Raw genomic sequence first — 15,659 nt, 5'->3', positions numbered from 1 at the left:
TGTGTGTGTGTGTATATATATTTATATTTATATAAAAAGACTAATAATAGCAGTATGTTATGCATCAATAGCAGCAACAGCTTTTCCAGGTTCTGCAGTCATCTGAACAGAGTTATATATATTCAGCACATTGCATTAAAAAAAAAAAAGAAAAGAAAAGAAAAGAATAATATCCAGAAAACAGCAAAGTTCTGTTGCTGTTGTGGTACCTGGCATAGGGTGGCCTTTTCAACGAGACCTCATATAGGGAGAACTCAGTATGACTTGGGGTATCTTTTATCTTAAGGCCAAAGGGAGCAGATCAACCCATAATCTGGTGTTATCTGACAATATTTAATTAATACTCCATTAACGGTATGATTCATCATTTTTTTTCAACCTTACCAGAACTCTGAGGTCAATAAGCACTATAACAGTTTAGCTAGATCTTGTACAACCTCTTTTACAAATGCTGGCCCATTGTTTCTGCCTATGGAGAGAGGCAGACCAAACCTTGGAATTTTTTTTTAATAAAATCTTGTATAAGCCAGGCGTGGTGGAGCATGCCTATAATCCCAGCACTCAGGAGGCTGAGGCAGGAGGATCGCTGGGAGTTCAAGTCCAGCCTGGGCTACATTGTGAGTTCCAGGTCAATCTCAACTACATAGTGAGACCCTGTCTCCAAAAAACAAAACAAAACAAAACAAAAAAACAATCATGTATACCTCTGAAGCCCTCTGTTTCCATAGGGAAGACCTCAGGCCATCCAGAAAAAGTACAAACCCATACCAACACATATTTATAACCTTTACAGGGGGTGGGTATAATCATCTAAAGTTTCTATTCAGTTATCCTTTTGGCTTATATGTCTAGCTTACCATTGCCATTTGCTATTGCATCTTTTCCTTCTTGGTGTTCAGAGCAATGAATTATTGCTTTGTCAGATCTCCACATTGCCTCACACTATATTATATCCTGTTTATTTTTAATAAGTTTGCCCTCTGCTGTGAGAAGACCACACATTCATAGACTGTGCCATAGATATACAAAGCGGCAAACAGGAATCTGTATAAACACTTACCCTTTTTCTTTTGTCCATTGGAAAGCCTGTATGAGTGCCCATAGCTCTGCTCACTGAGCTGACCATCCAGTGGGGAGGGGTCCTGCTTGGACAACTTCATCTTGAGTCGTCTCTGCATAACCAGCATAGTATACCCCATTTTCCATGAAGCTGCTCCCATCCTTGAACAGAATGAAATCAGCATCAGGCAGTGGGTCTTTCTGCAGATCTGGATGACTAGAGAACAACTCATCAGTGACCCTGAGGCCACTGCGGTCAGGGGGCCAGGTTCTGAGGGCAAAAAGTAGCAGGGTTTAAGGTTTTAACCGGAATAAAATATAGGCGGGGATTCTCACAGATGAGGGCCTGATATTACGCGACTCTGTTATTTGAGAGCCATCAATGTCCTGTTATTCAACAGTTCTAAAAGGCATGGGGAAACTGAGCAATCTATTTTTTCCCAGTGTTCCCATGTCAGCTTCCTTAATTAGCATAACTGCAGCTGCCAGGGCTCATAAACAAGGGGGCTATCCCTTTGCAGTTGGATCCAAATTCTAAGATAAATATGCCACTGGCTGATTCCATGGGCCTACTCCTTGAGTGAGCACCCCTAAAGCAGTATGATTTCTTTTTCTTTTTTTTTTTTAAGCAGTAGGATTTCTTTCAGTCATGTACAAAGTAAAAGGCTGGATCACATTTAGGATCCCCAATACAGGGGGCAGCAGAGAGAGTTAGTTTTAGCTTTTTAAATGCTGACTCTTGCTCTTTACCCTATAATAATTACTGTCCTTCTAGGCCCTTTAAAAACTCATACATATAGAGGTCTGGCTATGTCTGCAAACCCTGGGATCCAGATCCTACAAAAACCTTTTACCCCAAAAATTCTCTCATCTGCTTTCAAGTCCTTTTATCTCCCAAGCAGCATATTTCTTTGGAAACTTCGAATCCTAGATATCTGACTGGCTGTATGCAAATTTGAGCCTTTCCTATGAAACTTTATATTCTGCCTCTTGAAGCAGCATTAATAGTTTGCTACCCTGTGAAGTCTCTATTCATATAGTACATCAGAAAATTAACAATACTAATCATAATTTTATGTGTGAAACTTCATGCCCTTTAATTTGGTATCAAAAGCATTTTTTAATAAAACCCCTTAATAACTTTTTCCACAGAAAACGTGTCATATTTTGAAAATGACTATTATAAACATATCATAATAACATATTTAGAATCCAACCCTTTGATGATAACCAATGTAAACATCTTATAACAATATATTTAGTGATGTTTGTTGGGAGTGTATCTTCCCATAGGCTATGAAAACTGTTGGGGATCCCATTAGTGAATAAAGGCCAGAATAAATTTTTCTGAGCAGCTGTCCTTTTTACTCTTAGCAGGAGTCTATCTAGACCTAAGAGTTTATATTTAATTATCTTGACAAAGTTTTAACTTATAAAGCCAGGTTATAGAAATTAACGAATTAGTAGTATCCTTGATGTCATTTCAATCAAAATATAATTGGACACTTTTCAAACAGTTGGACAGACACAGACAAACATGTAAGACAGTTTATGAAACTATAATACCCTCAAATGTATTTGTCCAATTGAATTATAAAATCTCTCTTATTTATTTATTTTTTGTGTTTGGTACTAGGGATTGAACTTGGGTCCTTGCTCTTGCAAGGCAGGTGGCAGAATCACTGAGCTGAATCCCCAGCCCAAAAATCTCTTTTAGTTAAGACTAGTCAAAACTTTTGCAGATCAATTAACAGAAATCTCTTGTAGAATTAGAATCAAAAGGAATGAAAGCTCTTTATGACTATAAAAGTAAACCTTTTGTAACAAACTTGAAACCAACAAGCAAACATACATATTTTGTTAAATCATTTCCACATACCTTCTTTACATACTTAGGCCTTCTGGTCTTGTACATCTTTCTTTATATCTTTCTAACAAGACAAACATACAAAATCCTTTCATATCAAGAGTATATCTCTCTTACCCATAGCTTTCCTAATATTTTCCTTTGTCTCATTTACTATTAACCTTCTATAACAAATTTCAGTTGTTAAAATCTTAAAGTGTCCCCTTTTTTTTTTCTGTTCTCAGATTGTTATGTCTTAAAATTTGACTGGCTCCCTATAGAACAGTATTAACCTTGAGTTTTTAATCAACAAAGTACAGAAAAGAGCAAGTTGACCCTATAATCACAATTCAAGAATTTGCAATGCACAAGAAGTGTTTTAAGCACACCAAGTAAACTCAGTTGAAGTTGAAACATACATTTATCAAATAGTTAAAATTTCTAACTTGATTTTTTCTGTAAAAATCTCTTGATGTCTGGTAAAACACAATTGCAGTTTCTCTCTCTCTCTGTCTGTCTCTCTATCTGTCTCTGTCTCTCTGTCTCTGTCTCTGTCTCTCTCTCTCTCTCTCTCTCTCTCATTTAGTAAAGCTAAACAATTCTGTTTTGCCCCCACCTCCTCCACACCTGTGATCTTAGCACCTGGGGGGAGGGGCAGCTGGACCTCCTCCAAAGGGTAAACACTAGGATTTGCCTGCAACAATGTCACATTTTCTGAGAGAGGCAAGTTGGGGGGAGGGCAGATTTGGCAAGCAGTTGTTCTAAGACCAAAACTAAATAGTTCTAGTAGCTGATGGCTTCGGAGCAGAAGCTTGAGCAGCTCCTAAAGCACACAAGGCTCCAACTTATCTCAAAGTCTCAGGTAAAAACAAAGGGTGATAACTTTTCTTCTGTCTAGAGTTTTCTTTCTGGTGCCAAGTCTGGCTTAGCTAAGGCCACAGCAACTCACAATTTCTGAGCATCTTTTGGTCTTAATTTTACCTCATAGTCCCCCACAAAGCCTTTATCAAAATTGTGAATCATATACTCAAGAACAGTTGGTTTAGTATTTGCATTTCCCATGATCTGTAGATATTCCCCTGCCCTGTGTCACAAGACAAAGGGTGGGTATCGCTCACATTCCCCAGCCCTGGCCGTCGGGCCTCTCAGTCCCAGTTTAAGGCCCATCCAAGCTGAAGGAACACTGTTGCGTTAGTGTTCCGTTTTGCTCATATTAGATGCTGGCCACAGACTCACGGGAACAGCCCACACACAAGCTCTGCAACTCGGGGAGGGCTCTTTAAGCACAAGCATCCCCTCCCTCTGTCTTGGTGCACAGATGAGGCTACCTGTGGCTTTCGGCTTTCTTAGCTTGTTCATTCACGCTCCTAACCGAATCTTTTTCACACACGATCACACAAGTTAACACATCCCCTCCCTGGGGCCCCTCACAAAGCACACATCAAAGCACAGTAACAAATTGAGGGCAGTCAAAACCCTCACAAATGGCAAAAAGCGTAGGATGGTTAGGCCTGCACTCTATATTTTGCCCAAATTGAGGATGTAAATCCTCACGAATGGCAGAGAAGGGAGGGTAACCAGGCCCGCAATCTGTAATCTGCCCAAATGTTCTGTTAAGACAAAAGCAGAACAAACACAACACAAACTAGGGGTTGCCCAGGGAATCTCACTATTCAGACAGACAATTCCATTCATACGCCTTCCTTCTGTCTCTGTTCCGGGTTCCAGTGATCCGCTGCCAGGAGCTGGCCTCTGAGTCCTAGAAAGGGAACCCAGGAAATCCCAGGGGCACGCCTCTTCCCTTCGGAGGAGGTAGACGGCCATTCCGCTCCCTCTGGCAGGACTCGGGTCGAGGCCCACCATGGGCCATGTCAGTTAGCCCTTTCCTTCCCGGCCAGTGCACCGAATGTTACAGAAGGAATTTGCAAGTGACACACAGGCAGCAGAATGGAAGTAAAATAAAAAAATTTACTCCATCGATGGGGATGGATGACACCTCATGGCGGTGCCCTGATCGACCCCCCATTGGGTTACAACTCCTTCTTTTATAGGGTTTTACAGCCTTGATCTCATTCTTGGTTACATTAATCTAATAGCAGGGCAGTGGAATTTCAACCCAGATGCAGTTCTTTGTCAGGGAAGTTACCTTTATGATTTTTTCAGTTACCTACTCTAGCCAAAAAGGGAGCTTGTTTGGTCAACAAAGCTAACAATGGTTCTTTTCACTTAGGAAACTTTTGTGGGAGACTAAGTGCCTCTGGTGCAGGTTAATTCTGAACTAAACAGAGTGAAGGGCAGAAGTTATCTTACATTGTGACATTTCTTAAGTTTTTGCTATTGAAGTTTTCCCTATCATAGCCACGGCTGCATCCCTAACCCTTCCTCAAGCACAGTGTGAACATGTTTCCCTCATCTGGGACACAGGAGGTAGTGTTGAGTATCCCAAGTTTCATTGAAAACTTATGCACCATTTTATTTAGAAAGACTTACATATTTTCGTACCTCCTTAACTACTGAATACTGCATATTATTTGACCTTCTTTGAAATTTTTGAATACTGTGGCACCCGAGGGCTCTGACTGTACACATCAGTTATCCCACCACAGATGCACAAGAGAGGAATTAGAACTAAATCTCACCATTGGCACATGGTGTGGGAGAAAGTTGTGGTATTAAGTTTTTTAGTCAAATTTTCTGTCAGATAACATGTATGCTTATTGAATATTTTGCATAGTTAATTGATTCCTAAACAGCTGTTCTTACACTTCTTTCCCCTTATACCTTCGATTCCTCCTCATTCATCCTCACAGATAAAAACCTCATTTCCTACTTCACCAAGAAAATTGAAGCAATTGGAAAAGTACACTGTCGATTGTACCAGGACACTTGACACCCCTCATCTGCCCCAGAACCCAGCTCTCTTCAGGTATAATGGATGAACTGGCTGATTACAGTTCTTCCCCCTCTGCTAAATTCCGTCTCTTCCATCTTAAATTACTGCCGCAGAAGTCACTACTGAATCACACAGACAGATGAGCATGCTTTTCTGCCATCGTTAGACAAATGAAAAGAACTTTTTGGTGGCGCGTTCTTTTCTGCTGCCACCACTTTCCCAGAGGCTTGTCTGAACCCATTATCTCCAGTTTCTCCTTGGCCCTCTTGAAAAGAAAACTTGACAGAGGTTGTCAACTGTCACACATCTTTGTCTCCACCAGAACTGTCCTCTTACTCTTCAGAGATGTCCTCATTGCTGGACATGATGGACACATCTGTCCTAAGTCTCATCAACCTGCCATCAGTATTTGCATAGCTGACTGCTCTGTCCTTGAGACATTTTTTATTTGGCTTCTAGGAAAAAAACATACTTGCCTGGTTCAGTTTCTGCCTTTTGTCTGCCACTTCCCAGTTCTGTGGTTTGTCCTGATCTCCCTCTGCTTCAAGACATGTCTGGAGTGACTCATAGACCAAACCGTGAATCTGCCCTTTTTTCCATCCAGGTTTGCCCCTTGGTGGTCTCCTTAGTCAAACTTCACTGTGTCAGTAGTACCTATGTGCTAAAACTCTTTGTATCTGTGGCCCAGATCCCTTCTCTGAACTACAGACCTTTCTACTAGACGCAGTGCTGCCTTGCTTTTTCTACCTTGATATCCAGGTAGGCATTTAAACATAACACATTTAAAAACTGAATCTCTCCCCTTCTGCAGACCACCTCCTTCTGTAAGCTCCTTTTCTGTTCATGGCAACCCCATCATTTTTTATTGCTTAGGCTCAAACCTTGAATTTTCTTTTTTTCCTTATTCTGTATCTATACTGTAAGGAACTCTTGCTTGCTCTTCTGTCACATGATGTCTAAAAACTCTACTTTTTGTCATATCAACATTATGCAGATCTAGACCAGTATCCTGAGCTGGGTGTGGTGGCACAGGCTTTCAATCCCAGCTCTCTGGGAGGCTGAGGCAGGTGAATCACAGGCTCAAGCCCAGATTGGGCAATTTAGGGACAGCCAGATCCTGTCTCAAAAGTTAAAAATTTTTTTTTCTTTAACAAAAAATTGATTGATTAAAAAAGTTTTTAATCAGGTGTGGTAATGCATACCTGTAATCCCAGTAGTAGGACTGCTGAAACAGGAAAATCACTGCAAGTTCAAGTCCATCCTGGGCTACACAGTGAGACCCTGTCCAAAAAAAAGAAAAAGTAAAAAAATTTAAAGGAAGGGCTTGGAATGTAATTCACTAGAGAAAAATAAAAAGTATACTGGTTCTCTTATTGCCTTCGTGTCTTTTCTCACATGTCATGTTCTCAGGGATGTTTTCCCTGGTCATCCAACCTATGATGCATTTCTTTCCCCTCCCCCCCACCGCCGAAATTTTTTTGTTTTGTTTTTTTGAGACAGGGTCTCACTATGTAGTTGAGACTGACCTGGAACTCACTATGTAACCCAGGCTGGTCTAGAACTCACCATCGATCCTCCTGCCTCAGCCTCCCGAGTGCTGGGATTATAGGCATGTACCTCCACACCCAGCTTTTCCAAAAATGTTATGTCTCCCTTTCTTGCAGTTATGAGCTAGCAGGCTGTGTATCCCTTATCCAGAATACTTTAGAACCAGAAGTGTTTCTGATTTCTGAGTTTTTTAATATTGGAATGTTTGCATAGATAGGTATAAATTTAAAAATCTGAAATTATGAGTATCATGGGTGTGTTGCTGGCTAGTTTAAATCCTTGTTTTTAGTAAAAATAGAAATCAAAACTTAGGCACAAATTTATGGCATTCTACTTGGGTGTTTTTTTGTCTGTTTTTTGTTTTGGTACTGGAGCTCGAACTCAGGTCCTTGTACTTGCAAGGCAGGGGGCAGAACCACTGCGCTAAATCCCTGCCCTTGGAGTTCTGCTTGGAAGGTTAAAAGATAGGAAGAGATTCCAACTCAGATAGCTAGAGGAGGCACACTCTGAATCAAGGGTTCAGACTGGCCCACTGAGAGACAGCTTCCAAGGGTCAGCTGGTGGGCTGAGAGCCTGCTCACCATTGTCTCGGTCTAGATGTCGCAGCTCTGGAGTCTGTACAGCTGGCAGATGGTTTTGTCCCAGCTGATCGCAGGTTTAGGAGTGGCTGGAGATTCCTCAAGCATAATTGAAAGTCCCTGGAAATCACCCAGCTGTCTTCAGTCTTGAAGGGGTGAGATCATATAAATTCTGGTCTGATCAACCTTGTTTTTTTCAGACAGTCCCTAAGTGATTAATTAGTCCATATAGAGAGCTGAGAAGGAATTTGATCCAAGTTTTTTGTTTTATGGCAACAAAGGGTATAAAATGAAAGTCAAACCTTGTTCTTTTAGTTATTACCTATTGGGCATCTGTAGGCCCAAGCAAAGAGTTAAGGTTTATCACAAAAGTGGCTAAGTCTCTGGCTGTCCCAAGAGAGAACACAAATGATTTTTTTAATGGGCAACAGGTAAGAGCCCAGGATTCTGCCTGTTTTCACCCCTGTAGTGATCCCTGACTGTTACGTTGTACGAGGAGAATGGGCCATGTCGACCTACTCCTTAGGTGGATGCCTCCATTTAGCTTGAGGCCTTGAGATTTTCCAGCCCCTCAGCCATGGTCTGGACGTGGTGTTGCCCTGAACCTCTTGGTACACTTAGAGGATGTTACATCTTTGAGCTAAACTTTGAATCCACAAGCTTGTGGAGATCCTATCTATAGCTAATGATTAAGAAAGTGAAGGAGGGCCAGGGATGTAGCTTAGTTCAAGGCCTGGGCTTGATTTCTGGTACCAAAAATAAAGAAAGTGCAGGAAAAAAATCACATCTTTGCTCTTCAAGTAGCCCCCAGTCACTGTCTCTGAACTGCTAATGACTAACTTTCCACCCAACTTTATGAGTGCATCAAATAAACTCAAAATTTTGAATTCTCAGGATTTTGGATTTCAGATCTTGAGATTAGGAATGACCTCCTTGTTTCTCTGTCTCCTCCTGCTAGAAGGAAACTCTACAAACACAAAGACTTGGTCCATTCTATTACTACCGAATCTCCAGATCTTAGAGCAGTTGGTGATACTCAAATAATTGAATAGTTAAAGAAGATAAACCTCATTTGAAAATATGAAAATTTAAGCGGTAGAGGTGTCATGTAACAAGAATAAAAATCTCAGCCTGCTTGTTTAATAGTTTGATGATGATCAACTTATATAGAGCTTTATTATACCATGCCACCAGCCACTGTTAAATGCCCGAGCATGGATTAGCGTATTGCATCCCTACAATAAGATGGTGTTTAGGGGTCCCCAAGACCACCCTCAGGTTTCAGTGAACTGCCAGAACTCACATGTTAACAAAGCTGTTTACTGATGGTTATGGTTGATTACAGCAGAATACTACAGATTAAAGTCAACAAAGAGAGGACACACTTGAGGCATGGTCCAGGAGACAGCCAGGCATCAGAAGTCTGTCCAGTGTCCTGTCTCAGAAACAGAGTATGGCCACATGTCTTGTAACCACCTGAGCCCCAGAATTGGAGTTTCTGTTGGAGTCATCACAAAGGCAGGGCTCACCTCTTCATTCTGTCTCACTGAGTGGCCAACCCCATTGGCATAGGGTGTCTGGCATGACCCTAGACCCCTAAAAAATCACTAGGCAAGACCTCCCAAGGGCTTAGAATGACCTCCAGGAGCAGGTCAGAGGCCAAGATTTTTGCTATGAGGGTATGAATAATGCAAACCCTGGGTTAATCCTTCACTGTGCATGAGATGTGTGCTGAGGTTTCCTTTTACAAATGAGGCCACTTGAGGCTTATATCCAGGCTCTTGTCTGGGGTTACACTGTAGTCTCTTGACTCTGCTGCAAGGCTCAGCAGATCTCCTTTGATCATCCCAGACAGTAAATATCTTGATGGTTTCATGGGCCACAAGGTGTGATTGCAGACCCTAACACTGCCTTGGTGGCACAGAGGAAGCCTTCCATCCATGGCATACATGGATGTTACTGGCCATGAAGCTCCCAAGTGCCCATTGCTCCCCAGGAGTACAGGGAGCACAGATGAGGCAGTGTCCCAGCCATTTCTGCCAGCACACAGACCCCTGACCTGGGCCATGTCTGCATATGTTTTTTAGATGGCTATGCTAGTTTTCTGACAGACTTTGTTTTTCTGTCCATTCGTCTGAACTGACAGGAGGGAGTAGGGGTAGCGGTTTAAGCCCTCAGCGTGGGAAATTTGGAAAATAGTCTTGATTTTTAAAGATCCAGTTTGCTCTTGGTTACAGGATGCTGTTTTGAAACAATACTTTAATTTATAAAAGAAGTCCATGTGCCATACCTATATGCCATACCTAGAGCTAGCTTTTGGTTTTCCTGGTTTTTCTCTTGCTTTTTTGTTTTCTACGTCCCTAATTTCTGCTCTGAGTTTTATTTTCTCCTTGTTTTTGTTTTTTTGTTTTTTTAATTTAATTTGCTTTTTTTGGTAGTTTCTTAAAGTTACAACTAAGGCCATTTATTGGGAACATTATATAGTGATTGAAGCATTTAGTGCTATAAGTTTTCCATCAGTACTGCTTTAGGGTGTATCTTGCTTTTTTTGCGATAACTATAGATTCACATGCAGCTAAGAAATGCGTAGAAACTCACCTACCCTATGTAGCTTCTCTCACCGATCATGTTTGCAAATCAGTAGTAGTCGCACAACCAGAACAGTACAGTTAAGGAACAGAACACTTCTGTTACCAGAAGGATCGCTCGTGCAGCCCTTTTACACCTGCTTTCTCCCCACCTGCTCCCACGACCCGACCTTAACCACGGACGGCCGCTCATCTGGCCTCCTTTCCTCTCATTCTGTCGTTCCAAGAATTACACAAATAGCTTCACACAGTGTATCACTGCTTCAGTGTCTTTCCAGCCAGAGTCGTCATATGTGTAACTAGTTCATTTTACTGCTTAGTACTGCTCAGGGCCATAGCTGTACCACAGTTGGAGCTCTGCATTCACTGAAGGACAGCTGGGGTGTGTCCTGCTGGGGGTAATCACAAATCAGGCTGAGGTCCACAAACATTCATGTGTGGGTTTTTTGTTTTTGTTTTTTGGTACCGGGGATTGAACTTGGTGCCTTGGTTTACAAGGCAGGCGGCAGAACCACTGAGTTAAATCCCCAGCCCGCATGTCTGTGTTTTTTTGTACCTGAGTTTCAGTATCTCTGAGGTAAGTGGGCAGTAATTGCTGAGCTATATGGTGATATGGTAGTTGCATGCTTAGGTTTTAACTTGGTGAACCCAACCTCCGAGTTTCTCCCCTAAAGTAGGAAGTGGCTGAAATTTTTGTTCGATTCTTTGTTTGTTTTTGAGACAAGGTCTACTATTACTTCAGACTGGCCTCGAATGCATGACAGTCTTCCTGCCTCATCCTCCCAAGTGCTAGGATCGCAAATGTGCACCACTGTACCCATCAGTTCTTCTACCCTTAGCTGAGCTGTGTGAAGTCTTCCTTAAATAAGTGTAATTTAGCAAGGTTAGAGCCAAGTTTATAATTAAGGTTAGAGGCTTTGTCTCTTAGATTGTCGCTTCTCCAGGATCCCCAGCCTCTTTCCAGCTTCTGACTTTGCCCCAAACTCTGTTTTCCTGTATGTTAATATGGCAAACTTCTGGCTTGTCCACATGGTTCCAACTAGGGCTTTCCTTTGGGAATAAAGCCATAACAGCAAGAGTTGCTCAGAACCATTCCCTCTTTGAATGTAGACATTTAGGTTCTGTCTGCTTTTCAAGTAGAGGCTTTGAAATATTCTGTTCAGATTTATATGCAGACTCTGTCTAGATTTATATGCAGACTTTCCTTCAGATTACCCCAATAGGAGATATTCTGCCATTTCTCACACATCTCACCTATTTTGAATTTTGATTCAGTTTATCATTTAATAAATGATAGCATACGCTTTTTTATCTTGCTTTCTTTTTTACCTAATACATGTATAATTGAGTTTTTTGTCCTTCTGGTGTATGTGGTAATGCCATGTTTTTATACTTGCATAATTATCTACTATATGGGTATGTCGTAAGGACGCTGGGTCCTGACACAAGGAGAAACCAGCCCCTCCCTTCCTCCATCCTGGGTTCTTTGTGCCCTGGATGAAGAAGTTCAGTCATGACTCATAGGCCCTGCAGGAGTCTAGGTAGAGTTTACTGTAAGGCATATGCAGAGAGTTATGCCTTCCAGCAGAAGGCAAGCAGTGTCACAAAGGTATCTGCCAAAGTTCGAGTCTGGACGCCTTTTTATGCTCACAGAAGTATCTCCTGGGGTTCATGGAAGTATGCTGATTATGATGCTTATTAATATTTTACTCAGAGGTTACTGAGGAGTTGCAAAACATCTTCCCATCCTTATTGGGTGGTTAGTGTTTCCTCAGGGGCTTTATTCACATAAAAAACTCACAGAGATAAGTTCTTAATCTAAACCAGGTCCCCTCAAGGTAGGAAAGTGTTTAAAGGACATCATCTTTCCTGATATCCTTGGGCTGGAGGCTGTGGCAGCCGGGAACACTTGTGCCTTGTTTTGGAGTTGGACAGTTGGCCAAGTGTCAGAGGAACATGTGCCATGTGTCACTGTGGATTGCTTTGGGTCTGAGACCTAACAAGTGATTGTGAATGTATTATACACCAAAGTCTGTTTCTTAAGTGGTAGTGCACACTGTTTTTTGGACTCCTTCGCTTTTTGTCTTTCAGGCCCACTAATGTCTTAACGACTTGCCTTACATTTTAACAAGGCCAACTATTGATGGGCATTTGTTTCCTTTTATTTTTTTACTTATTTAAATATTGCTGTATTATACATCCTTGAGCATAAGGCATTTTGCCTATGTGCAAGCATTTTTGGATTAATTCCTAGAAGTAGAATTATCAAATTGGGCTATATAGACATTGCTTGGGTTTATGTTTCCAACACTGGTAAAACTGCTATTTTCTTCCCATATACTCGCCCACTCTTTTCTTTGAGGGGGTTGTCTGTCTGCTTATCTTTGCAAATGACTGCAGTTGACAGGTCTCTTCAGAGTCTAGTTAAGCACCTTTTAGCATATTTAAAGCCATTTACATTTTTTTTCTGTAAACTTCTTGTTTATGTCCTCTGCCTATTTCTTTCTGGAAATTTCAGTCTTCTTTGTAGGAATCTGTCCTAAATCAAACATAAATATATATTGTCCTGTTTTCTCCCGTTTTTCATTTGTCTTGACATGGTTTAGAAGCTTTTCACCTTGCACAAAGCTTTTATAGTTTCTTTAGTCCAATATATTCATTTTCTAATATCTGAGTCATGAGTCATATTTAGAAAAACCCTTCTCTATTTCAGGATTAAAATTTTCTTCCTTTGGGGGTGTCATTGATTATGTTTAAATTCTTTATCAAACTAAAAAATTGATCTTGGAGAAAATGTAGAAACAGTGTAACATTTTTCTCTATTTTGGCCTTTAGCTGCCTTTACTGTCACGTTTAGGCTTTCTCTACTCTCTATAATATATAAATATATATATATTTATATATATAACCTGCCTCAAAAACACAAGGACCTGAGTTTGATCCCCAGTACCAAAAAAATGAAGACTTATGTTAAAAGATACTAAAATGTATAAATCTAAAATATTTTGATTCTCTTTCATATACTCCAATTGTGCTTAAAAAATCACATTGTAAAATAGTGTCTTAAATATATAAATCAGTTTGGACAGAAATAACATCTTTACCTTTATCCAAGAACATGGTCTACCTTGCTGTTACAGCAATTTTAGGTTTACTGGAAATGCAGGAAATAAGCAGCACTCAAAAAGGTGGAGGAAGCCAAAAAACTTCATTACGCTAGCGGGACCAGAGGAGATGACTCTCCCACATCTGAGCTTCAAGCAGAGGTTGTGCTATTCCTTTTACACAGAAGCAATGAAGCAGAACAAAAGCAGTTACTTAAGCAGTGATAGCTTGTGACTTAACACATCTGGGTGACCTTGGTCTGGTGAGGAGAAACAGCCTCCCACAGAAACAGGATGTAGCAAAACCATTATCTCTAGGAGTAGAGTTGTCAGGGCAGACAACAGTTTCCACAGGGAGGGGAAGGATTAAGGGGAAGGTGACAGAGAGTTAGTTATAGCCTTTAGTGTTTTATCTAATGCATGCAATTTAGATTTTCTTTTTAAGGTTTGCCTTTCTCTTCTGAGGCCAGGGGGTTTTGGGTGGGTGCTGTAGGCTTATCTACAGCAGTAGAGAGAACATTGTGGTGAAGAAGCGAGAACATTATCTACTGGGGGGCTTCCCGGTGAGATGCCTGGATGGGGTTAACTGTCAGGGTCTGAGCAAGAAGCAAGAGCTGGCAAAAACAAAAGGGGAGCCCACGTTTCTTTATTATTGCCATTTGGTGCTGCTTTGTGTGGAGGAGGGTACTGGGGATGGAATTCAAGGCTCTTGCATACTGAACATGCTCTACCACTGAGCTATAGCCTAGATCCTTTGCATATATTAATATTTCATGTTTCTCAGTTGATTTTTGAAGTTTTCTAAGCTTCCTAACAGTATACAGTGTGATACCATGATTGTAAAATATGAGTGTGTACTTTCTTTTTTTGGCACTGAGGATTCAACCCAGAGCCTGGTACATACAGTATTAAGCACTCTGTGCTGAGCTACATCCCCTGCCCCGCTGTGGACTTTTTAAGTGACTGGCAGTGTACAAACAAACATGTGAAGTGATTATCTCTGACTGCTGCAGTGACAGGTGATTTGGGGCTGCTGCTGCTTCTTTTTTTTTTTTTTTTTTTTTTTTTTTTTGTTACCAGGGATTGAACTCAGGACCTTGGGCTTGCAAGGCAGGCGGCAGCACCACTGAGCTAAATCCCCAGCAGGGCTTCATTTTCTTGAAGCTTGTTTTCAAAAATTTAGTATTTGAGCATATATAACTTCATTTGTTTTGGGGGTGCGTGTGAGTGTATACACACATGCATGCACCCTAGGGAGTGAACCCAGGATCTCCCACATGCTAAGTACATGCTCTGCTACTAAGCAATACTCCCATTCCTCATCATGTATAACATCCTTATAAGGACATAATTGCCCAAAAGCTACTTCTAAAATGTTTTTAAATACAGCTGTGTTTAAAATGCATTTAAATAGTTCATTAGAAAAGTTCATAAATACCACCTAAAATAAAAACAATTCAGAGATTTCTTTCCTGAAAAACACAATATTGACTGCCCATAATTTGAAATAGTAGCTAATACAGTGAAAAGATAACAAAAGCTGGAAAATGCACTAATTTACTTAGTTTTTCTCTTTAGCAGTGGAAATTTTGTAAGTCAATATTCAGCATTTTAAGTTATTTATTGTTGAATGGTTTTCACAGCTGACCATAATCTAATTGTTCATTTACCATCTAATACATTTCTAAAAAAGGCTTATACTTCAATACTTTATACAGAGATACTCACTTCTGTGTCTCTAACTGCAATTTCTTCACAGTGTAGAGTTTCAAACAAGATGACTGTTAAAGAAGACAAAGAAAATATTTATGAAGTTTGCAAAAGGTCTGTAACATAATATCCAGTTACATAATTTCATAATAGTCGCTCAGCTAATTTGTATTTTGAGTGTATCTTTCATTCTTTATTGGATATGCTTGAACTTCTTTGACCACAAACCATACAGGAGTATAATTAATATGTCAGATGTCCCATATAGAAAGGGTATTGTAGGCTACTTTACAGCTGTCTGTAAGATTTTTGAGCCACATATAAACATATATA

The 15,659-nt window shown here is 40.6% G+C and overlaps 1 protein-coding gene across 1 annotated transcript in view; it reads left to right on the top strand.

Moving 5' to 3' along the window:
- Positions 1-15,659, top strand: part of Topaz1 (testis and ovary specific PAZ domain containing 1) — a 67,808-nt gene that overhangs the window by 13,915 nt on the left and 38,234 nt on the right. The window contains exon 6 of the mRNA XM_010624441.1: positions 15,376-15,440. Within this exon, the coding sequence (XP_010622743.1) occupies positions 15,376-15,440 (65 nt within the window). The remainder of the gene's footprint in view (positions 1-15,375; positions 15,441-15,659) is intronic.

The sequence above is a fragment of the Fukomys damarensis genome, unplaced genomic scaffold (assembly GCF_012274545.1).
Source record: "Fukomys damarensis isolate Sample0158 unplaced genomic scaffold, DMR_v1.0_HiC HiC_scaffold_12, whole genome shotgun sequence".
NCBI classification, from domain to species: domain Eukaryota; kingdom Metazoa; phylum Chordata; class Mammalia; order Rodentia; family Bathyergidae; genus Fukomys; species Fukomys damarensis.
Note: the sequence above shows the minus strand (reverse complement) of the source record. Positions and strands in the feature narration are given on the sequence as shown.